This window comes from Heloderma suspectum, chromosome 3 (assembly GCF_057233095.1).
Source record: "Heloderma suspectum isolate Gila_16-S chromosome 3, 16-S_ref, whole genome shotgun sequence".
Taxonomy (NCBI): domain Eukaryota; kingdom Metazoa; phylum Chordata; class Lepidosauria; order Squamata; family Helodermatidae; genus Heloderma; species Heloderma suspectum.
This window is the reverse complement of record NC_139460.1, coordinates 2281241-2306087: the sequence shown is the minus strand read 5'-3', so window position 1 is coordinate 2306087 and position 24847 is coordinate 2281241. Positions and strand designations below refer to the sequence as shown.

The 24847-nt window shown below is 46.3% G+C and overlaps 1 protein-coding gene across 10 annotated transcripts in view; it reads left to right on the top strand.

Moving 5' to 3' along the window:
• STIM1 (stromal interaction molecule 1) overlaps positions 1–24847 on the top strand; it is a 172528-nt gene that overhangs the window by 110369 nt on the left and 37312 nt on the right. For all 10 annotated transcript variants that reach the window (XM_084842247.1, XM_084842243.1, XM_084842245.1 and 7 more), the window contains 2 exons: positions 673–784; positions 3936–4051. In XM_084842247.1, coding sequence (XP_084698373.1) covers positions 673–784; positions 3936–4051 — 228 coding nt within the window. The remainder of the gene's footprint in view (positions 1–672; positions 785–3935; positions 4052–24847) is intronic.

Sequence of the window (24847 nt, the reverse complement as noted above, 5' to 3'; positions counted from 1 at the left end):
ACAAATAAACTGGATGCTCATAGAATAGAATCATAGAATAGTAGGGTTGGAAGGGGCCTACAAGACCATCAAGTCCAACCCCCTGCTCAGTGCAGGAATCCAAGTCAGAGCATCCCTGACAGATGGCTGTCCAGCCTCGTATTGAATGCCTCCAGCGTGGGAGAGCCCACCGCTTCCCTATGTCATTGGTTCCATTGTCGTATTGCTCTAACAGTCAGGACGTTTTTCCTGATGTTCAGCCGGAATCTGGCTTCCTGTCACTTGAGCCCATGATTCCATGCACTCTGGGATGATGGAGAAGAGATCCTGGCCTTCCTCTCTGTGACAACCTTTCAAGTACTTGAAGAGCGCTATTCTATCTCCCCTCAGTCTTCTCTTCTCAAGGCTAAACACGCCCAGTTCTTTCAGTCTCTTCTCATAGGGCTTTGTTTCCAGTCCCCAGATCATCTTCGTGATAATGATGACAATGGCAGGGTAGAGACAGGAGGTCAGGGGATCTGAACTGCTGCTAGCTGGGTGGGCAGGCATAATGCATTTCAGGTCTTCTGTCCTTATTACAGGGTCGAAAGGGGTAAGCAGGGCATGGCCAAGCACCTGCCCTTTAGTTTTGGTGTTTAAAGGCAGGTTGTTGGTCAGTTCAGCTGCTTATTTGGCTTTGTCCACTTTTTGCAGTATACAACTGGACCGTTGACGAGGTTGTGCAATGGCTGATCAACTATGTGGAGCTGCCACAATATGAAGACACCTTCAGGAAGCTGCAGCTTACAGGGCATGCCATGCCGAGGTCAGTTCAGCTTGTGTGTGAATGAAGGATGCAGGGATTGGGACAAGGGTATCTCTGCACACAAATGCGGACTGGTTTCCATCTCATGGCTTTGCTGCGAATGATAGTTTGGTGAGGGTGCTCAGACTTGGAGATATGCCTAGTTATTTCACAAAACAATGGGGTTCCTTGGTGAAACCTGTTTCAAGCCAGCTTTTTGTTTAGTGTAGATGTACCACTGTAATCTGCCATGTGCTGCTACAGGTTCACTGCACATATTTATTTATTTATTTGATTTATTTCAGGAAATTTCTATGTTTTTCATTTTAATCATCATCATCCAAAGCATTTCAATTGTTGGGAGATTTCCTGAGCAGTCACAGAGAACCCTTTGAGCAGCCTTCCAATCAGCCCTATGCCTGCTCTCACTTCCTTTCCACATTCCAGTTGCTCACCTTGTTCAAGGATGCATGGGGTTCTACTCTAAAAATCTGAAATTCTGCAGTTGGCAAAACTATGCTGTTTCATTAGCAATTGATATGGTGGCTGCATGATTATTGCCTGTGTGTATGTTCTGTTGGATAGGTATTTGGTATCATTTAGGACAAGAACTCTGTAATAATTAGAGTATTGGACTGGGACTTGGGAGACCCAGGTTCAAGTCCCCTCTTGGCCATGAAGCTTAGTGTGTGACCTTGGGCCAGTCACAAGAATGTATAGTACAATAAACAATGGCATGGAAGCACTATCTGGGGTCTATGCCCTCCTACAGGAAAATAAGTGTGTATGGGTTGCAGGTTAAATCTGGAGAATATCTCTCTCTCTCTCTCTCTCCCCCCCCCCTCCCCCAAGGTATTTATATGTTTTTTGAGGAATTCTGCCCTCCCCTTTAGCTTGGCAGGGTGACATGAACATATGCCTTTGCTCAGTCTTTCCTAGCCATTCCACCTGATATCCTGCTAACTGGAGATGCTGCTGGGATTGAATCTGGAACCTCTTGAATGCAAGACGTGTGCTCTTCTAGTGAGCTATGGCTTCTCTCCATGTAGAGTGGTAGAGAGGGAATCCAACTGTGGGGCACTGACCCGATTGTCTCCCAAACAACCCACCCTGAGAACCAACGATCTGCAGTAGGATTTTTTTTACCCATGATGGGTTGGCATGTTGTGCGAACCCAGACAGGCCAACCCATTGTGGGTAAAGGACATTAGGCAGTGAGCCGCTCTGCAAGAACAGCAGAAAACCTTGCTGCTCTTGGCCATTCATGGTTGTGGCCAAGCCGCTGCCCATGCCCTTCTCCCCTTGCTAGTGATAGCCCCTTCAATGATGCCCAAATGGCACCATGGAGGGGCTGTCATGGGCACCCCCGCCGATCCCCCCCTTCCTGGCTCCAGTCGTGATCTTGATTGTGGTCGGAACCCTTTAAAAAAAATTTTCCCAGCCCCATTTGCGCACAAAAGGGCTGCAGAACTTTTTTTAAGTACCCCGTCCCTGAAAATTGGACGCCGGGGGATCCAATCTCCCACTATGGGCCCTTGGGGAAATGGCACCTATGGTGGGAGGGGTGGATTCCCCCCTCCATACAATTTTTGGGGAATGGACACCTTAAATTGCAATAGAAGTCTATGGAGAAGGTGACCTCCATAGACTTCCATTGGGATTTAAAGCGCCTATCCCTAAAAATCAGATTTGGGGGGGGGGGAATCCAACCCCCCCCCCCCCGCCACCATGGGTGCTTTTGCCCCAAGGGTCCATGGTGGAGGATGGGATCTCCCCTCCGCATCTACTTTTCAGGGACAGGATGCTTTTATAATTGCCCCCCTTCTCCCCCCCCTTCCCAGAAAAAGCAGGTGTCTCCCTAGTTTGGGGGAAATATCTTTTTCACGGCTTGGCTGTCAAAACCAAGCTGCAAGAAAGATCTTTGGGGTTAAATGAGGACAAGCCTCTTTTTTATGGGAAGGAGGGGTGGAGTGGGGAAATAAGGGGCCAGGTGGGGAGCCCCCTTAGGGTGCTGCTCCACCCCGGCACGACTGGGAAACCCACAGGTAAGTGGGCAATTCTAACCCTTTTCCCACCACCCTGTGGGGTGGGAGAATGAAGGGTTAAAATTACTCACTTACCTATGGGTTTCCCAGTCGTGCCATGGGGGGCCCTTCTGGGGTTCCCCCACATGCCTCCTCTCACTCCCCCAGCACCCCCAACTTCCCCGTAAAATACAGGTTTGTTCCCAGGTTGGGGGGAAAGGTCTTTTTCATGGCTTGACTTCTGGCAGTCAAGCTGTGAGAACAGTCTTTCCCCTGGCCTGGGGAAGGGGACTTGATACCGGCTTGCCCTCCTGCACCCCGATATGTTTGCCAAGCGCAACATACAGGAGGGGCAAGCCGTTACCCTTCGGTTTCCTGCTGTTGTGCACCTGCGGAAAACCAAGGGGAAAAAGTTCCCCGGCATGGGGAAGTGCAAAAGAATTTTCCTGGTCCTCTTTGGGTGCAAAAACAGGACTGGAAAAATAAAAAAGAGGCCCCAGCTGCAACCAGGATCGTGATCGGAGCTGGGAAGGAGGCTTGCTGGCCGACAAGACGGGTCTGCCGCCAAGCCCCCTCGGATGCCGGATGGAGCACTGAGGGGGAGGGGGGGATGAGGGGGCAAATAATCCATGCACGGTGGCTTGTTTGCCCAGCTATCTCGGGTGTTCACAAAACAACCCACCCTGCATGGTTAGTCACCCATCATGGCCTAGCGTGACATAGGAACAGGTCCAGTGTCTATTTCAGCCAGACTTCTTCTTGCCCACAGCCTGGTTCCTGAACCGAATCACATTTTTAACTTCTCTTCCATCTGTCCATCCTCTCAGCTCCATACATTTGGTGGGTGCTGGAGGCCAGGTTCCTGGATTTAGGGGGGCTTTGTAAGTGGAGAGGATGTCCCGACAGATACATTTTTCCTGTTTTAGGACATGAAAATAGCTGCTGGCGGCTTAGGTTCTGGTCCAAGTACCCTTCTGAATTACAAGGAAGCTCCTTGATAATCTCCTTCCTGTATGCAAGCAGTGTGTCCTTGCAGACCCTGCCTAGGGAAGCCACCTGGCCAAGCTATATTTTTATCTCAAGGCCCCTCCAGTCCCTAGGTTGAGATGTGACCACCTGCTGCATCTCTCTCTATCTCTTTCCTGCAGATTGGCAATCACCAACGCCACCATGACGGGAACTGTCCTGAAGATGGCCGACAGGAGTCACAGGCAGAAACTGCAGCTGAAGGCTTTGGACACAGTGCTCTTTGGGCCGCCGCTTTGTGAGTGGTGCTTCTAATCAAAAGACTCTGTACTGATGAACTGTGCATGGACTGTCCCTCCCGGGTGAGGTCTTTCACGGGGTACTTCAGAATCTGCACCAGCTCCGTGTAGCTTTCCAAGGACAAGTCTCAAGGGACTGCTCTTGGTCTATAAAGCCCTGACTGGCTTGGCCGTTGCATTCCTGAGAGAGCCAGTCGCTTCTTATGTGTGCTCAGGCCCATTGAAGACTTGTAACTGGCGGGAACGGGCGAGGCATGACTCTCTTCATGCTGTTGTTGTTCAGGCTTGGTGCCTAGATGGGATGGTTGAAAGAGTGTCTGGCGACTGTCCCACAGCTGTGGAATTCCCTTTTCCTGGGGATTTGCTGAAGCAAATTTGAGCTAGGGTTTGATGTCAAGGTGCGCATGTCCTTCCAGTCTCTGGATAGTTTACTGTATGGGATTTATTTTGTAGTTCTGGCTTTTAAATGGTTGTGGCCCACCGTGGCCTTTGGATCAGGGAAAGATCTAAATAAAAGTGTGATTCTACTTCAGCAGTTAAAAAAAATTGGCAACCGGAAAATCCAGATTGTGTCAGATAGACATGTTGCTTAATTTGCATGTATGTTTTTCAGGAACTCTCTTTTTCTTTCTTGAAAAATCAGGGCTTGGATGACAAGAGGGAGTAAGGAGGTGATTGGTAGGCAGCAGTGACTAGAGCTAGGCAGGAATGTGTGTGCTGGGTGGGGGTGGGGGACGAGATCCTATTCCTTGGCCCCAGAATGTCCCATTCAGAACACCTCTGGTCTCTGACCTGCCAGCAGGTGTTAATGGCATGGCGTGGCACTTTTCTCTGCAATCAGTAAGACGAGAGCAGTGTTCTTGTTTAAAAGCTAGGAACATAAAAACAGCCCTGCTGGATGGAACTGACTGAGGGTCCTGTTGTTGTTGTTGTTGTTGTTGTGTTTTAAATTTATGCATCGCTTCCCTCAACAAAAAGCAGTCTCAAAGCAACTTACACAATACAGAATTCCATGGGTAATATAATTGGGGTAGGTGAGGAGCCAATGTAAACCATAATCAGCACAATAATACAAATAAAAATAAATACCATAAAACTGGGCATGTTTAGCCTTGAGAAGAGAAGACTGAGGGGAGATAGGATAGCACTCTTCAAGTACTCAAAAGGTTGTCCCAGAGAGGAAGGCCAGCATCTCTTCTCGATCATCAAAGAGAGCAGGACACGGAATAATGAGCTCAAGGGGCAGGAAGCCAGATTCCGGCTGAACATCAGGAAAAACTTCCTGACTGTCAGAGCAATATAACAATGGAACCAGTTCTGTGGGGAGGTGGTGGGCTGTCCCACACTGGAGGCATCAAGACGAGGCTGGACAGCCATCTGTCAGGGATGCTCTGACTTGGATTCCTGCACTGAGCAGGGGGCTGGACTCGGGGGTCTTGTAGGCCCCTTCCAACCCTACTATTCTATGACTCCTATTGCATTAATGCAATATGAAAAGCCTAGCATCCTGTTTCAGTAGCAATCCAGATACATCTGCAAGGCCATAAGCAGTGCTGGAAGGCAATACCTCTGCCGCACCCTCCCTCCCTGCCGTTGCCCTCAAAGAACTACATTCGGAAGTATTCTGCCTCTGAACCTGACAGCTGTTATACTTCATAGCCATGGATAGACCTCCCCTCCTCCTCCGTGGATTTCGTCTAATCCCCTTTTAAAACCATTCAAATGAGTGGCCATCATCACACCTTGTGGCAGTGGAAAGGCCATAGCTCAGCGGATGAGCAAAATCACTGGCTTCCCCAGGTAGGACTGGGGAAGGCTCCCGCCCGAAACCCTGGAGGACTGCCGCCAGCCAGTCAGTCCTGAGCTAGAGGGACTGAGGGTCTGACTCTTGGTATAAGGGAGCTTCCTAGATCCTTCTTCCAGTGAAATCCATGCATTAAGTTTTTCCTGATGTTCAGCCGGAATCTGGCTTCCTGTCACTTGAGCCCAGTCTTCCGTATCCTGCACTCTGGGATGATGGAGAAGAGATCCTCGCCTTCCTCTCTGGGACAACCTTTCAAGTACTTGAAGAGCGCTATCATATCTCCCCTCAGTCTTCTCTTCTCAAAGCTAAACATGCCCAGTTCTTTCAGTCTCTCTTCATAGGGCTTTATTTCCAGGCCCCTGATCATCTTTGTTGCCCTCCTCTGAACCCTCTCCAGTTTGTCTGCATCCTTCTTCAAGTGTGGTGCCCAGAACTGGACACAGTACTCCAGATGAGGCCTAACCCGTGCTGAGTAGAGGGGAACTAGTACTTCCCGGGATTTGGAAGCTATGCCCAGGACTGAGCCCTGCGATACCCCGCTCGTTACCTCTCCCCAGTTTGAGAAGTTCCCATTGATAAGCACTCTTTGAGTCTGATTCTGTAGCCAATTTTGGATCCACCAGATCGCTGTTTCATCTAACCCACTTTGAGCTAGTTTGCTTCTCAGGATATCATGGGGCACTTTGTCGAAAGCTTTGCTGAAGTCGAGGTAGATGATGTCTACAGCATTCCCACAGTCCACAAGGGACGGTACTTGATCAAAAAATGAGATCAGATTCATCTGGCAAGATTTGTTCTTGAGAAATCGATGTTGGCTTCGAGTAATCACTGCATTGTTTTCAAGATGGATTGCTTTATAATCTGTTCCAGAATTGATATACCTCGACTTCAGCAAAGCTTTCGACAAAGTGCCCCATGATATCCTGATGAGCAAACTAGCTCAAAGTGGGCTAGGTGAAACAACGATCCGGTGGATCCACAGTTGGCTACAGAATCGGACTCAAAGAGTGCTTATCAATGAGATCTTCTCAAACTGGGGAGAGGTAACGAGTGGGGTACCGCAGGGCTCAGTCCTGGGCCCAGTGCTCTTCCACATTTTTATGAATGACTTGGAGGAGGAGGTGCAGGGAATGCGGATCAAATTTGCAGATGACACAAAATTGGGTGGGATAGCTAATACCCTGGAAGACAGAAACAACATTCAAAGTGATCTGGATAGACTGGAGCACTGGGCAGAAAACAACAGAATGTCTTTTAATAGGGATAAATGCCAAGTTCTGCACCTAGGAAAAAGAAACCAAATGCACAGTTATAAGATGGGGGATACGTGGCTCAACAACACTACAAGCGAGAAGGATCTTGGAACTGTTGTGAATCACAAGCTGAATATGAGCCAACAGTGTGATGTGGCTGCAAAAAAGGCAAATGCTCTTTTGGGTTGCATTCATAGAAGCATAGCTTCCAAATCCCGGGAAGTACTAGTTTCCCTCTACTCAGCCCTAGTTATGCCTCATCTGGAGTACTGTGTCCTGTTCTGGGCACTGCACTTTAAGAAGGATGCAGACAAACTGGAGAGGGTTCAGAGGAGGGCAACAAAGATGATCTGGGGGCTGGAAACAAAGCCCTCTGAAGAGAGACTGAAAGAACTGGGCATGTTTAGCCTTGAGAAGAGGACTGAGGGGAGATATGATAGCGCTCTTCAAGGACTTGAAAGGTTGTCCCAGAGAGGAAGGCCAGGATCTCTTCTGGATCCTCCCAGAGTTCAGGACACGGAATCATGGGCTCAAGTGACAGGAAGCCAGATTCCGGCTGAACATCAGGAAAAACGTCCTGACTGTTAGAGCAATACGACAATGGAACCAATTTCCTAGGGAGGTGGTGGGCTCTCCCACACTGGAGGCCTTCAAGACGAGGCTGGACAGCCATCTGTCAGGGATGCTCTGACTTGGATTCCTGCACTGAGCAGGGGGTTGGACTCGAGGGCCTTGTAGGCCCCTTCCAGCCCTACTATTCTATGATTCTATGAAGCCGGCCCAAGCTTTTTAGCAAGCCAGCAACAAGAGGACTGTTGGAGGTCTCTTTTGGGTCTCTCCTAGCTCTGTGATAGGAACTGGGAGGTGAAAGTGGCTGACCTGCCAGTGAAAGAGCAAGTAGGTTAGGAAGATTTATCTCCCTTTGCTGATGATCCATCATGTGGAAGTTACCTCAGCTGCACTGTGTGTGTGTGTGTGCGTGCGCACGCATGCTAGAATAAGCATACATCTTGGCAGAAAATCTGTGGAAAGGTGCCAGTTCTGAGGAGAGGTTCTGAGGTAATTGTATCCTAGCCTGGGCTTGAGTAGGCCTTGGAAACTGCAGCAAAAATGCAGAAAATCCCATTTTGACAGGCACAGCGCTGACGGGGAGCCTGGGGAAATACTTGAGCAGGCTGAGCCTTCCCTGTTTTGTGCTTGCTTGCTCTGAAATTCCTTTTGTGTGATGCTTGATCTCCAAGGGCTCCCGCGTGTTTGTTTACTGCTGGCATTTGCGTGATCTTGTCACCATAGTGTTGGGAGTTTTGGTTTGTCCCAGGAAGTGCAACTCTGGGGTGCAAAGCATGAATGGCAGAAGGGGACAGAACAAAGACAGCAAATTCATCCCCTGCTGTGGAGGCTAGTAAGAGTTTGGGAGCGTGGCTGTGTGCCCATCACACCTACCCAGTTGGCTTCCATGTACTGCCCCTCTGTGTTCAAGGACCACTGGAAAATCTTGGCAAAGTTTAGAAGGTCCTTGGTGCGCCTGTTAGCGTTTCTGAGGCCCATCCCTTCCAAGAGAAACAAGGCCCTTTTTGGAATTGGCACTAACTGCATAAAACACAAGAACTGGTGAACAGTGTTTCTGCAAGGGGGTGTGTGTGTGTGTGTGTGTGTGTGTGTAAAAAAACACCTAGAGAGATTCCCTATGCAAAAGCATAAAGGACTGGAAACGTTTCAGGAAAGGAGGGAGAACTCTTTATCCTGTTCCCTGGCCCTTAGCAGTAGCTTTACTTCTGTATTACTTCTAATGATTCAACTCCCCTTTCTCCCTCCTTGCATTTACCTCAGAACAATCCTATGAGGTAGTTTAAAAGGATGATTTGCCCAAGGGCAACCACAGAGCTGAGCTAAGCATGAATTTGAATCCAGGGCCCCTGTGTTTAAACCCACCACTTCATCCTCTGCCCAACCTCCCCCAAGTTCTAGCAGGTTGGGCAGAAAGCTGAAATAGCCTGGACACTGTAGGCATGTTAGGAAAGTCTTCATGTAAGAAAACTGTATAAGAAGAGCCATGCTGGATCAGACCAAGGGCCTATCTAGTCCAGCATGCTGTTCACACAGTGGCCAACCAGCTGTTGACTAGGAATCCACAAGCAGGGCATGAGTGCAACAGGACCTTCCAACCCATGTTCCCCAGCAACTGGTGTACATAGGCTCACTGCCTCTGGTCCTGGTGGTAGTACATAGCCAACAAGACTAGTAGCCACTGATAGCCTTTCCCTCCAAGAATGTGTCTAACCCTCTTTTAAAGCCATCCAAATCGGTGGCCATCACCACATCCTGTGGCAGCAAATTCCATAGTTTAACTATGCACTGTGTAAAGAAGCACTTCCTTTTTCTTGTTGTTGTTCAGTCGTTAAGTCGCGTCCGACTTTTCATGACCCCATGGACCATAGCATGCCAGGCCCTCCTGTCCTCCGCTCTCTCCCGGAGTGTGCTCAGGTTCATATTCATTGCATCATTGATGCTATCTAGCCATCTCATCCTCTGCTGTCCCCTTCTTTTGCCTTCAATCTTTCCTAGCATCAGGGTCTTTTCCAGGGAGTTTTCTCTTTGCATTAGGTGGCCAAAATATGTGAGCTTCAGCTTCAGTGTCTGTCCAATGAGCAATCAGAGTTGATTTCCTTTAGGATGGACTGATTTGATCTCCTTGCAGTCCAGGGGACTCATAAGAGTCTTCTCCAGCACCACAGTTCGAAAGCATCAATTCTTCGGCGCTCAGCCTTCCTTATAGTCCAGCTCTCACAGCCATACATTACTACTGTGAAAGCCATAGCTTTGATTATACGTACCTTTGCCGGCAAGGTGATGTCTCTGCTTCTTACTATGCTGTCTAGGTGCTCCATAGCTTTCCTCCCCAGGAGCAAGCGTCTTTTAATTTCATGGCTACAGTCACCGTCTGCAGTGATCTTGGAGCCCAAGAAAGTAAAATCTGTCACTGCTTCCATTTCTTCCCCTTCTATATGCCAGGAAGTGATGGGGCCAGATGCCATGATCTTAGTTTTGTTAATGTTGAGTTTCAAACCAGCTTTTGCAGTCTCCACTTTCACCCTCAACAAGAGGCTCTTTAGATCCTCTTCGCTTTCTGCCATTAGGGTGCGTCTCTGAGGTTGCTGATAATTCTCCCAGCAATCTTAATTCCGACCTGTGATTCATCCAAGCCGGCGTTTCTCATGATGTACTCTGCATATAAATTAAATAAGCAGGGCGACAATATACAGCCTTGTCGTACTCCTTTCCCAATCAGTTGTTCCATGTCCGGTTCTTACTGTTGCTTCTTGACCCTCGTACAGGTTTCTCAGGAGACAGGTAAGGTGGTCTGGTACTCCCATCTCTTTAAGAATTTTCCAGAGTTTGTTGTGATCCACACAATCAAAGGCTTTAGCGTAGTCAATGAAGCAGAAATAGACGTTTTTCTGGAATTCTCTTGCTTTCTCCATGATCCAGCGAATGTTGGCGATTTGATCTCTAGTTCCTCTGCCTCTTCAAAACCCCGCTTGTACTTTCAGTAGTTCTCGGTTCACATGCTGCTGAAGCCTAGCTTGTAGGATTTTGAGCATAACGTTGCTGACATGTGAAATAAGCACAATTGTACGGTAGTTTGAACACTCTTTGGCATTGCCCTTCTTTGGAACTGGAATGTAAACTGACCTTTTCCAGTCTTGTGGCCACTGCTGAGTGTTCCAAATTTGTTGGCATATTGAGTGCAGCACTTTAATAGCATCATCTTTTAGGATTTTAAATAGCTCAGCTGGAATACTGTCATCTCCGCTAGCTTTGTTGTTAGTGATGCTGCCTAAGGCCCACTTGACTTCACTCTCTAGGATGTCCGGCTCAAGCTCAGTGACTGCACTATCATGGCTATCAGGGACATTCAGATCTTTCCTGTATAGTTCTTCTGTGTATTCTTTCCACCTCTTCTTAATCTCATCTGCTTCTGTTAGTTCCCTGCCTTCTTTGTCCTTTATCATGCCTGCCTTTGCACAAAACATTCCCTTGAGATCTCCGATTTTCTTGAAAAGATCTCTAGTTTTTCCCATTTTGTTGTTTTCCTCGATTTCTTTGCATTGTTCAATTAAGAAGGCCTTCTTGTCTCTCCTTGCTGTGCTCTGGAACTCTGCATTCAGTTGGATATATCTTCCCCTTTCTCCCCTGCTTTTCGCTTCCCTGCTTTCCTCAGCTACTTGTAAAGCCTCATCAGATAGCCACTTTGTTTTCTTGCATTTCTATTTCTTTGGGATGGATATCGTTGCTGCCTCCTGAACAATGTTACGGACCTCCATCCATAGTTCCTCAGGCACTCTGTCTATCAGGTCTAATCCCTTAAATCTGTTCCTCACCTCCACTGTATATTCATAAGGGATAAGATTTTGGTCATACCTGAATGGTTTAGTGGTTTTCCCTGCGTTCTTCAATTTCAGCCTTAATTTTGCAAGAAGTAGCTCATGATCTGAGCCACAGTCAGCCCAGGTCTTGTTTTTACTGACTGTATAGAGCTTCTCCATCTTTGGCTGCAAAGGACATAATCAGTCTGATTTCGATATTGACCATCTGGTGATGTCCATGTGTAGAGTCGCCTCTTGTGCTGTTGGAAAAGAGTGTTTGCTATGATCAGCGTGTTCTCTTGGCAAAACTCGATTAGCCTTTGTCCTGCTTCATTTTGTATACCAAGGCCATGCTTGCCTGTTATCCCGGTGATTTCTTGACTTCCTACTTTAGCATTGCAATCCCCTATGATGAAGAGGACATCTTTTTTTGATGTTAGTTCTAGAAGGTGTTGTAGGTCTTCATAGAACCGATCAACCTCAGCATCTTCTGCCTCAGTGGTTGGGGCATAGACTTGAATTACTGTGATGTTGAATGGTTTGCTTTGGATTCGTACTGAGATCATTCTATCGTTTTTAAGATTGTACCCCAGTACTGCTTTTCCCACCCTTTTGTTGACTATGAGTGCTACTCCATTGCTCCAAGGGGTTCTTGCCCACAGTAGTAGATATAATGGTCACCTGAATTAAATTCGCCCGTGCCTGTCCATTTGAGTTCGCTGATTCCCAAGATGTCGATGTTCAATCTCGCCATCTTATATTTGACCACCTCCAGCTTACCTTGATTCATTGATCTTACATTCCAGGTTCCTAAACAATATTGTTCTTTACAGCATCGAACTTTCTTTTCACCACCAGACACATCCACAGCTGAGTGTCCTTTGGGCTTTGGCCCAGCTGCTTCACTCTTTCTGGCGCTACTTGGAAATTCCCTCTGCTCTTCCCCAGTAGTATATTGGACACCTTCCGACCTGAGGGGCTCATCTTCCGGCGTCATCTCTTTTAGCCTTGTGATACGTTCCATGGGGTTTTCTTGGCAAGGATACTGGAGTGGGTTGCCATTTCCTTCTCCAGTGGACCACATTTTGTCAGAACTCTCCGCCATGACCTGTCCGTCTTGGGTGGCCCTGCACGGCATAGCTTATGGCTTCACTGAGTTACACAGGCCCCTTCACCACAACAAGGCAGTGATCCATGAAGAGGTACTTCCTTTTATCTGTCCTGAATCTCCCACCAATCAGCTTCATGGGATGAACCTGACTCCTAGTATTTTGAGAGATGGAGAAACATGTCTCCCTATCCACTTTTTCCACACCATGCATAATCATGTCTCCCCTTACCCTCCTTTTTTCCAAGCTAAGCAATCCCGGCTGTTGTACCCTTCTCTCACAGGGGAGATGCTCCAGCCCCTTGATCATTCTAGTTGCCCTTTTCTGCGCTTTTTCCAGCTTTACAATATCTCTTTTTAGGTGTAGTACCAGAACTGTACACACTAATCTAAGTGTAGTCGCACCATAGACTTGTATAGGGTGGTATGATGTTGGCAGTTTTATTCTCAATTCCTTTTCTAAGTATGCCTAACATGGAGTTTGCCGTTTTTTACAGCGGCCGCACACTGGTTTGACATCTTCATTGAGCTGTCCACCACAACCCCAAGATCTCTTTCGTGGTCGGCCACTGCTAGCTCAGATTCCATCAGGCTATACTTGAAGTTGGGCTTTCTTGCTCCACCATGCATCACTTTACACTTGCTTACATTGAACCACATTTGCCAGTTTGATACCCATTCTCCCAGTCTGAAGAGATCCTTTTGGAGATCTTTACAATTTCTTTTTGTTTTAACCACCCTAAGTAATTTGGTGTCATCTGCAAACTTGGCCACTTCACTGCTCACTCCTAATTCCAGATCATTTATGAACAGGCTGAAAAGCATTGGTCCTAATACAGAGCCCTGTGGGACCCCACTGTTTACAAATTCTCTACTGGGAGAATTTACCATTCCTACCCTCTGCTTTCTGTTCTTTACCCAGTTACTGATCCATAAGAGGACCCCTCCTCTTATTCCATGACTGCTTAGTTTTCTCAGGAGTCTTTGGTGAAGGACTTTGTCAAAAGCCTTTTGGAAGTCCAAGTAAACGATGTCTACCAGATCACCTCTGTCTACACGTTCATTGACACTCTCAAAGAACTCTAAAAGGTTACTTACCTATTAGGAATTCTTTTTCAGCAGGGCTTGTCCTTCTATATACTTAGTAATTTTTTCTTTAATAATGCCTTCAACCAATTTACCCGGAACAGACATTAAGCTAACCGGCCTGTAATTTCCTGGATCCCCCTGGATCCCTTTAGGAACATTGGTGTTACACTGGCCATCTCCCAGTCGTCTGGTATAGAGGCTTATCTTAGGGACATGTTGCATATTTTGGTTAGAAGATCAGCAGTTTCATATTTGAGTTCTTTGAGAACTCTAGGATGGATACTATCTGGGCCCAGATATTTATTTGCTTTCAATTTATCAATCAGGTTGGGAACTTCATCTTTTGTCACCACTATTTGCCTCAGTTCCTCAGACTCCCTTACTGAAATCATCAATTCAGGCACAGGTATCTGTCCTGTATCTTCTGCAGTGAAGACGGATGCGAATAATTCATTCGGCTTTTCTGCAATCTCCTTCTCCTCCTTCAGTATTCCTTCAACTCCATTGTCATCCAATAGTCCAACTGCCTCCCTAGCTGGTTTTCTGCTTATGATATATTTAAAGAATTCTTTATTCTTGGCCTTGATGTTGTTAGCGATATGTTCTTCAAAATGCTTGTTTGCATCTCTTATTGTCTGCTTTCATTGCCTTTGTGCAAGCTTGTGCTGCCTTTTGTTTTCCTCACTTGGGTAAGACATCTATTTTCCATATGGCCAAAGTTACATATCAAACATTAAGACACTCCCTAGAGATGTGAGGTAAGCTCCTATCCAGTAGAGCCTCTGTCTGTGTCCAGAGCCTAGTTATGCTTCCCGAGAACCATTTTGCCTGAAGATGCTGGACAACGAACCAAGGACCTTTGACGTGCAAAGCAGGTGCTCTGTCACTGAGGTGCGTTCACTTTTCAGAGGAGGATACAGGGAACAGGTCCCATGGCCTGAGACCACTTGCTATTTGGAACTAGCCAATGGTGATGAGATGTGATTCCATAAAAACCCTAGTTCCTATGAGGCATAGTGGCAAGTTTTAGAATGAGGAATTATGGGATAACTTTTGAAGACTCACTATGAAGACAACATGGAAGTGGTAGACAGTGTCTGTATAAAGTGAAACCGAAGATCCATGTCTGAAAGTTACCAGACAGTGAGACATACATTTCTTTAATCTGGCATTTTCAGAATTCCATTTAATAGGTTGTAGTCTGAGAGTTTTCATCTTGCTGCCTCAAAGTAGATTCTCAGCTTTCTGGTATGTATTCTGCTGCCTGAATTGGATATCTAATCCCCTCTTGTGTATCTTTAGCAAAGACAATCATATCAACTTCCTGCACCAAAGAAGCAGCCATGCTGCTAACAGAGGTGGGAGGAACCAAAGCAAGAGAAAAATCTGGCTGGCTGTGGATTTCTCTTGCAACGAGTGTCGGACACTGGCCAAGGCCTTCTGGCAATGTATAATTTGGAGATGAAGCACCTAAGCCTAGGTGTGACCAAGTTAGTTCATAGCAGGCCCTGAGCAAAGGTGCGTCTTGCATGCTGGCTGCCAAAGCAGCACCAGTGGAAAATTACTTGGCAAAGGGGATAGGCAGGACACAAAAGGAATTTGAAAAGGCCCCAGAACAAGGAAGGATTAAAGGAATCAGAGGAGGGAAGGTTACAAACAAATGGGTGTGTCATATATGGAATTAGATTACCGGTCCATCTTGCTCTGTATGGTTGGCTCTAGCAGGCAACAGCTCTAAGGGTCTAAGGCAGAGAAGGGTCTTCCCCAGCCCTGCTCCCTGGGGTCCTTTTAAATGGAGATTCCCATTACTGAACCTGGGGCCTTCTGTATGCAAAGCAGGTGGTCTGCCACTGAGCTAGGGCTTCCCCCTGCAATAAGACTTTGTAAGGACCTTGGAAGTCATCTGTATCACCACCAACTTCTAAAACTGCCTTCCACTGAGTTGGGCCACTTCTGCAGCTGAACTAGGACTGTCTTCTCCAGTGGTGAGGGATGTCAGGCCTGGGGCTGAAATCTGGTTGAAATAAGTCAATAATTCCGAAGGGTCGGTTACTGGCAATAAGAGCTTTAAGCTACACTTTTCTTAGTTTTGGCCCCACACTTTTTGCCTTTGGTTGCACCCCTTTTGCCATTAGCCCCGCTCACCATTGGCCCCCAAGAGCTTCTATGAAACTGAATTCGGCCCTCAGGCCAAAAGATATTTCCCACCCCTGGTCGACTCTTACCGGCATGGCTCTTCAAGGGCTCTGATGGAGGACTTCCTCGGTTCTGCTGCATTATGATCTTTTTTTAATTGGAGATGCCAGAGATGGAAACTGGGACTTTCTGCATGCAGAGCGTGTTCTCTTTCACTGACCTTTTGCCATCTCAGAACAATTTTGGTTGCTTGGTTCCCTTCAGAACCTTGGGAAACGCTGCTTTGTAGATGCTAATTAAGGACTTGAAGAGAGTACTGGATTTCAAGTTTGATCTCAAAAGCCATTGGTTACTGGTTTTTTATTTCAAATGTAAACAAAATGTGTCATCCTGTTAGTGCAAATGACGTTGTGCTAGTGGAAACTAGGTGCTGAACTATAGGCAAGAGAAGAATCTAACTAAAGTTTCATCTGCACAAGTGTGGTTTTGCAAAACTCTTGTGCAATGCATTGTGCAACCCATTGTGCATTCCTGTTATGCAACCAGTTATGCAACTGCTTGCACCCATTGTGTAACAGGTTGTTCAACTGGCTGTGCAGCTGCTTGCACAACCAGTTAGTTGCACAAGCGTAATGGGCAACTGCTTGCACCATAGAAAGATTCAGAGGAGCTCCGCTAGCGCTATTTAAATTTGCAGAATGTCGTCGTATGGAGTGTGTTAGTTCTAATCCCAATCTAATGCAACAAAATCAGGTTTCTAAAACACTCTATGCTGTGGATATTCCCTGTGAGGTCTAGAACTTCATTCATGCCAAGAAATTCTTGGTGCTAGCCTGTCTAGCAATTTGGAATTAGCCTTTGTTGTTGTCCTTTCTTGGTATGCTAGCAGCTGCATAAGGAAGCTGAATTCTGAGAGAAGAGCCAGATTGAATTCTGCACCTGAAAAATTAATGCATGGCAGTTGGATTCTGTCATGCTTCATTCACATAGAAAGTTGGGGTTTAAAGCCCCAGTGTTTAAAATTCTTTGCTTCCCCTGTAGAGACACAGGAAACCATCTTTCTGCTGCTCACGGCTCAGCCTTTGGACAAGTCTGTATGTTATAACCATCAGCCATGTGGCATCTGACTGAAATGGCTTGCTGGGTATGACACCCCCCCCCCCCCCCCGGGCAAAGGCGAAGTACAGGCTGAAGGGGCAGGATTGCAGCTTCAGATTGGTAGGCATATGGTCAAGGAACACCTAATTACTTTGAATGAGTTCAAATCTCCAGGGCCAGATGAACTGCATCCTAGAGTAATAAAGGAACTGGCAGAAGAACTCTCAGAACCACTGTCTATTACGTTTGAGAAATCATGGTGGATGGGGGAAGTGCCAGATGACTGGAAGAGGGCTAATGTTGTCCCCATCTTCAAAAAGGGCAAAAAGAAGAAACCTGGGAAATAAAGATCAGTCAGTCAGACATCAATCCCTGGGAAAATTCTGGAGCAGATGATAAAGCAATCCATCTGTAAGCAGCTTGAAAACAATGCAGTGATTACTCGAAGCCAACATGGATTTGTCAAGAACAAGTCCTGCTGGACGAATCTGATCTCATTTTTGGATCAAGTCACCTCCCTTGTGGACCGTGGGAATGCTGTAGACATCATATACCTCGACTTCAGCAAAGCTTTTGACAAAGTGCCCCATGATATCCTGATGAGCAAACTAACTCAAAGTGGGCTAGATGAAACAACGATCCGGTGGATCCACAGTTGGCTACAGAATTGGACTCAAAGAGTGCTTATCAATGGGATCTTCTCCAACTGGGGAGAGGTAACGAGCGGGGTACCGCAGGGCTCAGTCCTGGGCTCAGGGCTCTTCCACATTTTTATGAATGACTTGGATGAGGAAGTGAAGGGAATGCTTATCACATTTTAGGTGACACAAAATTGGGCGGGATAGCTAATACTTTGGAGGACAGAAACAAAATTCAAAGTCATTTTGATAGACTGGAGCAATGAGCAGAAAACAACAGAATGGGGATAAATGCCAAGTTCTGCACCTAGGAAAAAGAAACCAATGCACAGTTACAGGATGGGGAATACTTGGCTCAACAATAGTACAATACTTAAGTATTTTATTGCTGTGAGCCACCTTGGGAGCGCTTCTGCTCTGAAAGGCAGCCAAGAAATATTTTAAATAAAAAAATGAATTTAATATAAATGATTCATAAATATAATTAAATAAATACTATTCAACTATATGAAGTCGTTTAATAGCCTAGCATCACATTTCATAGGCTTGTGGGTGGCTGCATAAGGACTGGTGACAGAGAGGCTTTTCTCTCAGTTGTAATGAACCATCTGGGAACTGAGAGGTCATCAACCTAGCAAGGTGCCATCCTTGGGCTTCTTTTCCATCTTGGAAACCACCTTCCCATCCCAACAGGTTGTTTTCATTGGACATGGTCCAAGCACCATGTTTGTGGATAGAAGCCAAGTCTGTAGCTATTATTATTTATTATTTATTCATTATTTATTCAGTTTGCTCCCGGTGTTTTACTTGCCAGTTGGCTGTCATTGTCTTACATGACCACCCTACTCTTGAGTGGGGGCTTTTCTTTCTTGCTGGCTTGAATTATTCCTCAGAAACAAAGGCTCAACTGGCACCTTTTCTGGCCATAGTTCATTCTGCTTGTGCCCACATTTTTATTAACCATCCAGGCTTTCCTTCAGTTTGTCAGGAACTGATTCAAGTTAGGGACTAGATATGGATCTTGCTTGTGTGGTGCGTGTTTTTGTGACAGGAGAGTTGCATGCTGACTTACTGGCTGTGTTTACACACAACACTAATCTATAGTATGGGTTATTGAATTCTTGGTTGTCATGATGTGTGCTAACAAACCATAGCTTGTTAACCATGAAAAACCCAGAACGAGAACCCCTGGTTTGTTGTTGAATTGTGAACTCTGGGTATTTTAAACCATACATTATCACTATGTGTGAACCCAGAACCGTAGGTAGTTCATTTGTTGTTTCACCGGGCTACAGAGGCAGCAGGCAAGAACAGCCTCTCTCTGTTCCAATACTGTAGTGTTGCAAAGGCATTTGGGATACAGGGAGGACGTGGGTGAAAGAGGAGGGAATTGAGAAAACAAGCCACCATTTTTAAAATTGTTTGTCAGACAAACCTTCGGTAGAACAGTAATTCATGGATTAAAGAAACTATGGGTTAGCGTCATGTGTGAACCAGTCACTGTCAGGCTGACTTAAGGGTGGATTTTTTCGAGATTATGTAGTGTGATAAAGGCTGAGATCACTGTCACTCTTCAGTGATTTTCAGAAATCCACTCTCAGGATGGGCATAGACTGAAGTGGGGCTGGATTTAGAGTTGTGTACTAGGTGAGGGGCATCAGCTATCACTGACAAGCTGCCGTTGTGCATGGCATCACCAAACTCCCAAATAGTGGTTGAACTGTGGTGTGCAAAATTTTAGGGTTTGGTTGTGCCGAACTGCTCAAATGAGCAATCTTCCACAAACAGATGGTCTAGAAATGCCAAGTGAAGTCCACACGTCTGCCATGTCAAGTCATTTTTGCATTTGGTTTCAGGCTTCGAACCGCTTCATGTTATAGCAATGCCAGGTCTCTTCTGTAATGTCCGAAAGGTGTTTTCAAGCCCTCCTGGGCATCGCAATTGACTGAGGTTCCTGTGCACTATTTACCAGATGTTTTCAGTCCTGCAGATTCCTTTTAAATGTTATGGAAGGGAGGTGATCCACCCACAATGAAAATGTGGGGGCTGGTCTCCTGCCGTCATGCATGTAGGTGGGTGTTCTGCATTTGCCCGGGGACAGAATACACTGGCAACACGGCTTTGGGTGTTCCATCCCTTCTTCCTATATATGATATACATGTTTTGTCACATATGCAATCCCTTCTACAATAAACATAGAATCATAGAATCATAGAATAGTAGGGTTGGAAGGGGCCTACAAGGCCATCGAGTCCAACCCCCTGCTCAATGCAGGAATCCAAGTCAGAGCATCCCTGACAAATGGCTGTCCAGCCTCGTCTTAAAGGCCTCCAGTGTGGGAGAGCCCACCACCTCCCCAGGTAATTGGTTCCATTGCCGTATTGCTCTGACACTCAGGAAGTTTTTCCTGATGTTCAGCCGGAATCTGGCTTCCTGTAACTTGAGCCCATTATTCCGTGTCCTGCACTCTGGGATGATCAAGAAGAGATCCTGGCCTTCTTCTCTGTGACAACCTTTCAAGTACTTCAAGAGTGCTATCATATCTCCCCTCAGTCTTCTCTTCTCAAGGCTAAACATACCCAGTTCTTTCAGTCTCTCTTCATAGGGCTTTGTTTCCAGTCCCCTGATCATCTTTGTTGCCCTCCTTTGAACCCTCTCCAGCTTGTCTGCATCCTTCTTCAAGTGTGGTGCCCAGAACTGGACACAGTACTCCAGATGAGGCCTAACCAGTGCTGAGTAGAGGGGAACTAGTACTTCCCGGGATTTGGAAGCGATGCTTCTATTAATGCAGCCCAAAATAGCATTTGCCTTTTTTGCAGCCACATCACATTGTTGGCTCATATTCAGCTTGTGATCGACGACAATTCCAAGATCCTTCTCGCTCGTAGTGTGGTTGAGCCACGTATCCCCCATCTTGTAACTGTGCATTTGGTTTCTTTTTCCTAGGTGCAGAACTTGGCATTTGTCCCTATTAAATGCCATTCTGTTGTTTTCTGCCCAGCACTCCAGTCTATCCAGATCACTTTGAATTTTGTTTCTGTCTTCCAAAGTATTAGCTATCCCTCCCAATTTTGTGTCATCTGCAAATTTGATCCGCATTCCAAGTCATTAATACAAATGTTGAAGAGCACTGGGCCCAGGACTGAGCCCTGTGGTACCCCACTCGTTACCTCTCCCCAGCTTGAGAAGGTCCCATTGATAAGCACTCTTTGAGTCCGATTCTGTAGCCAACTGTGGATCCACATGATCGTTGTTTCATCTAGCCCACTTCGAGCAAGTTTGCTCATCAGGATATCATGGGGCACTTTGTCGAAAGCTTTGCTGAAGTCGAGGTATATGATGTCTACAGCATTCCCACGGTCTACAAGGGAGGTGACTTGATCAAAAAATGAGATCAGATTTGTCTGGCAGGACTTGTTTTTGACAAATCCATGTTGGCTTCGAGTAATCACGGCATTGTTGTCAAGGTGCTTCCAGATGGATTGCTTTATGATCTGCTCCAGAATTTTCCCAGGGATTGATGTCAGACTGACTGGTCTGTAGTTCCCAGGTTCCTCCTTTTTACCCTTTTTGAAGATAGGGACAACGTTAGCCCTCCTCCAGTCATCTGGCACTTCCCCGGTCCTCCATGATTTCTCAAAGAGAATAGACAGCGGTTCTGAGAGTTCTTCTGCCAGTTCCTTTATTACTCTAGGATGCAGTTCATCTGGCCCTGGAGATTTGAACTCATTCAAAGTAATGAGGTGTTCCTTGACCATATGCCTGTCGATCTCAAGCTGCAATCCTGCCCCTTCAGCCTGTACTTCGCCTTTGCCAGGGGGGTCATAGACCCTCTTTTGGGAGAAGACTGAGCCAAAGTAGGAATTGAGCACCTCTGCCTTTTCTTTGTCATCTGTTATCATTTTGCCATCCTTATTTAATAGCTGAACAACCATTTCTTTCCTCTGCCTTTTACTATGCACGTAGCTGAAGAAAGCCTTTTTGTTGTTTTTAGCATCCCTTGCTAACCTCACCTCGTTCTCCGCTTTAGCCTTCCTGACGCCATCCCTGCAATTCTGTGCTACCTGCCTGTACTCTTCCTTTGTTACTTGGCCTTCTTTCCACTTCCTATATGTGTCCTTTTTTGTTTTCAGGTCATCCCTAAGCTTTTTGTGAAGCCACATTGGCTTCTTCTGTTGTCTTCCACCTTTTCTTCTTGTTGGAATTGTTTGTGATTGTGCCTTGAGAATTTCCTTTTTTAAAAGTTCCCACCCATCTTGGACTCCTTTTCTCGCTAGCATTGTTTGCCATGAGACCTTACTGATCATTGTTCTGAGTTTATTAAAATCAGCTTTCCTAAAATCCAGGGTACGCGTTTGAGTACACTCGGCTTTTGCTTCCCTTAGAACCAAGAACTCAAGTACAACATGGTCGCTTTCCCCCAGAGTTCCTGTAACTGCTACTTTATCCACTAAGTCATCTCTGTTGGTTAGGATCAAGTCAAGGATAGCCGATCCTCTAGTTCCTTCCTCTACTTTCTGTAGGAGGAAGTTATCCGCCACACAAGTCAGGAATTTCCTGGAGGGGCCATGTTTTGCAGAATTTGTCTCCCAACAAATATCGGGGAAATTGAAGTCCCCCATTACTACTACATCATGCTTCCTTAAAACATTGGCTATTTGCTTTTCAAAAGTTTCATCCTCGTCTTCTCCTTGATTGGGTGGCCGGTAGTAGACTCCGACCACCAGGTTCCTTTTATTCTTTGCTCCATTTATTTCAACCCAGATGCTCTCGATGGGGCTACCAAGCTCCTCCTCCTGTATTTCTGTGCAGAGATATGTATTTTTCACATACAGTGCAACCCCGCCTTCCTTTCTGTTCCTCCTGTTCTTTTTGAACAAGTTATATCTTTCAACTGCTGTATTCCAGTCATGAGAGTCATCCCACCAAGTCTCAGTTATACCTATCAAGTCATAATTTCCCTCCTGTATTAAGAGTTCAAGTTCGTTCTGTTTGTTTCCCATACTCTGGGCATTAGTATATAGACATCGAAGACCATGTGCTTCATAGTCTGGCTTTCTTCCTACATGTGTCTGAAGACTATTATTGGGCGCTATCAGAGCTGTTCTCTCCATTGCAGTGCATGCGCCTATGTCCATTGTTACCCCCAACATTACATCTCCCTTCCCCGTAGGATTCAGTTTAAAGCCCTGATTCAGTTTAAAGCCCTGTGCTGTTCACAATGTTTAAACATTGTGAACAGCACAGTTTCACAGCTGCTCAGCCTTATTCTAGTGAGAGACAGATTGTCAAGCAAGAGATGCCAACTAATGGGGAAAGGTAGCTTTTTGTTGCATTGCCTCCATTCTTCATTTGGCAGGTGTTCTGCCTGGTGCCAGAAGCTCAGGAACTCAAAGGAAAACATATCCTTCCTTGAGTGCCATTTTTTGGTAGAAAGGTGGTATAACTCAATCAAACAATCAAGTAAATAAAATCTGTTATTTTTCTGGCAAAAATATAAAGAGGAGGAAAAAGGAACAGAGGTCCTAGTCTGCATTATTCAGGATTTTTATGTAAGAAATTGCTTTCTGAAAATGGGGCCCCTAGGCAGGGTGACTGTGACTGACTGACTGTGTGTGCGTGCGTGCGCGCAAACACACACAGTCTTTTTTTTCCAGTGGGCAGATGAGTGAAGGGATCTGGTGGCAGCTCTTGGCTTACTGATACTTGGGGAGGTTCCGTTCTCAAAGTGCCTTGGTGGCACATGCTGCAGCCTTTTCAGCGGAGCTCACTGAAACTGAGTGCTTTGTAGACAGGAGCCACTAAGAGCAAATTTGGAGAATCCACCAAAAAAGAGCTTTTGTTGTAGATTACAATAGCACATTTTGCTTAAATCCTTTTGGCCTTCTAGGTTTAACCAAATCTCCAATAAGATAAGTACCAGTATAAACTTCAGTAAAAGGAAGGCCTGGATCTTTCCTGCCCTTTGCCTTCCATTTCCATTTAGTTGGAAGGAGATGGCCTGCCTGCTCATGTACAGGATGGAAATGCTCATGACTGGCTTGCTGAGGACAGCTGTTTGTTTACTCTTAGGATGGTGTTGGTGTCTGAGATACAAGTCACCTTTCAACCATCATGGTCTGGGAAGATGAATCCTATTTGGATGGCTCTAGAGGGGGCGGAGTCATTGCAAACACATTGCAGAAATGCTCCAGAGACTATATTGGCCTTCCAGGCAGATATTCAAGTTCCTGGTTTTGACCCTCCAACATGGTTTCCTGTGCTGTTTGGCTTGGTAGGCTTCCTTGAGTCATCAGGAGATCTCTAACATGATGCCCTTTGTTCACTCCTGCTTGTGCCACAGAATGATCTGGATTAGGCAGGAGAAAAGGTGGAGGCACCTGAATTGAGATGCTGGAGTTGAGGATCCCACCATCCCTTCCAGTCCTATGGAACTGATTGTGCCCTTGATACCAAATGAAACATGTCACCACCACCACTCCATCTTAGTCCTTTCTATATGCGCAGCCAAGAGTGGCTTCTGACAGTTGCCTCAGGACCCAGTGAGAACAGGAAGGGCATGGAATTGAGAATAACTGCATGGTAGTTAGTAGAAAATGGGAGCTATCAAGAGGTTTCTCCCCGTTCTATTATGAACTGGATTTGTTCCAGTTTCTTATGAATGCTGGCCTTGGAGGTTCCTTGCCTTTTCATGGTTACCTTGAATGCACTAAAAATCTATAGCTCCTTTATACTGTCTATTTCTTTGCATGTCAACAGTGTCTGTTTTTTATCTTGCTGGTTTCTCTGGCTCCTGCTTAATCTCTGGGGTTCTGTGCATGGGACCTGTTGCTGCCACCACTGCCACCTCCTCTTACTTCCCCAGTTCTTGGTGCAACTTGTAGCTGCTTGCTTTTGGAAGGGTTCCCAAGCTGTAACTTAGTGGCAGAGCTCATGCTTGGCATATTCGAAGCTTCAGATTAGGAGATGTATATTTCCTAATCTGCTTTCCCAAGAATGCCCAGAATCTAGTATCTGGGGCAGAGTCTAACAATCTGAGGCTTAATCAACATAGGGCAATGGGCTGCAGAGCATGCAGGGACCTGATGGGAGAGTCCTTGAGCTGGATTATATGTTGGGGCAGATCTGCAGATGGGCCAGTCTTCAACCAGAGTCTCTCGCTGGCAAGGGCCAGAGCCATGACATTCATACCAGGGTGAGAGAGGGGGACTGGAATGTGGATACCGACATGCTGATGGGCAGAGACCCCTGGGGGTAAGACAGCGAATCACTACCAGGTCCAGAGGAATTCCCAGAAACAGA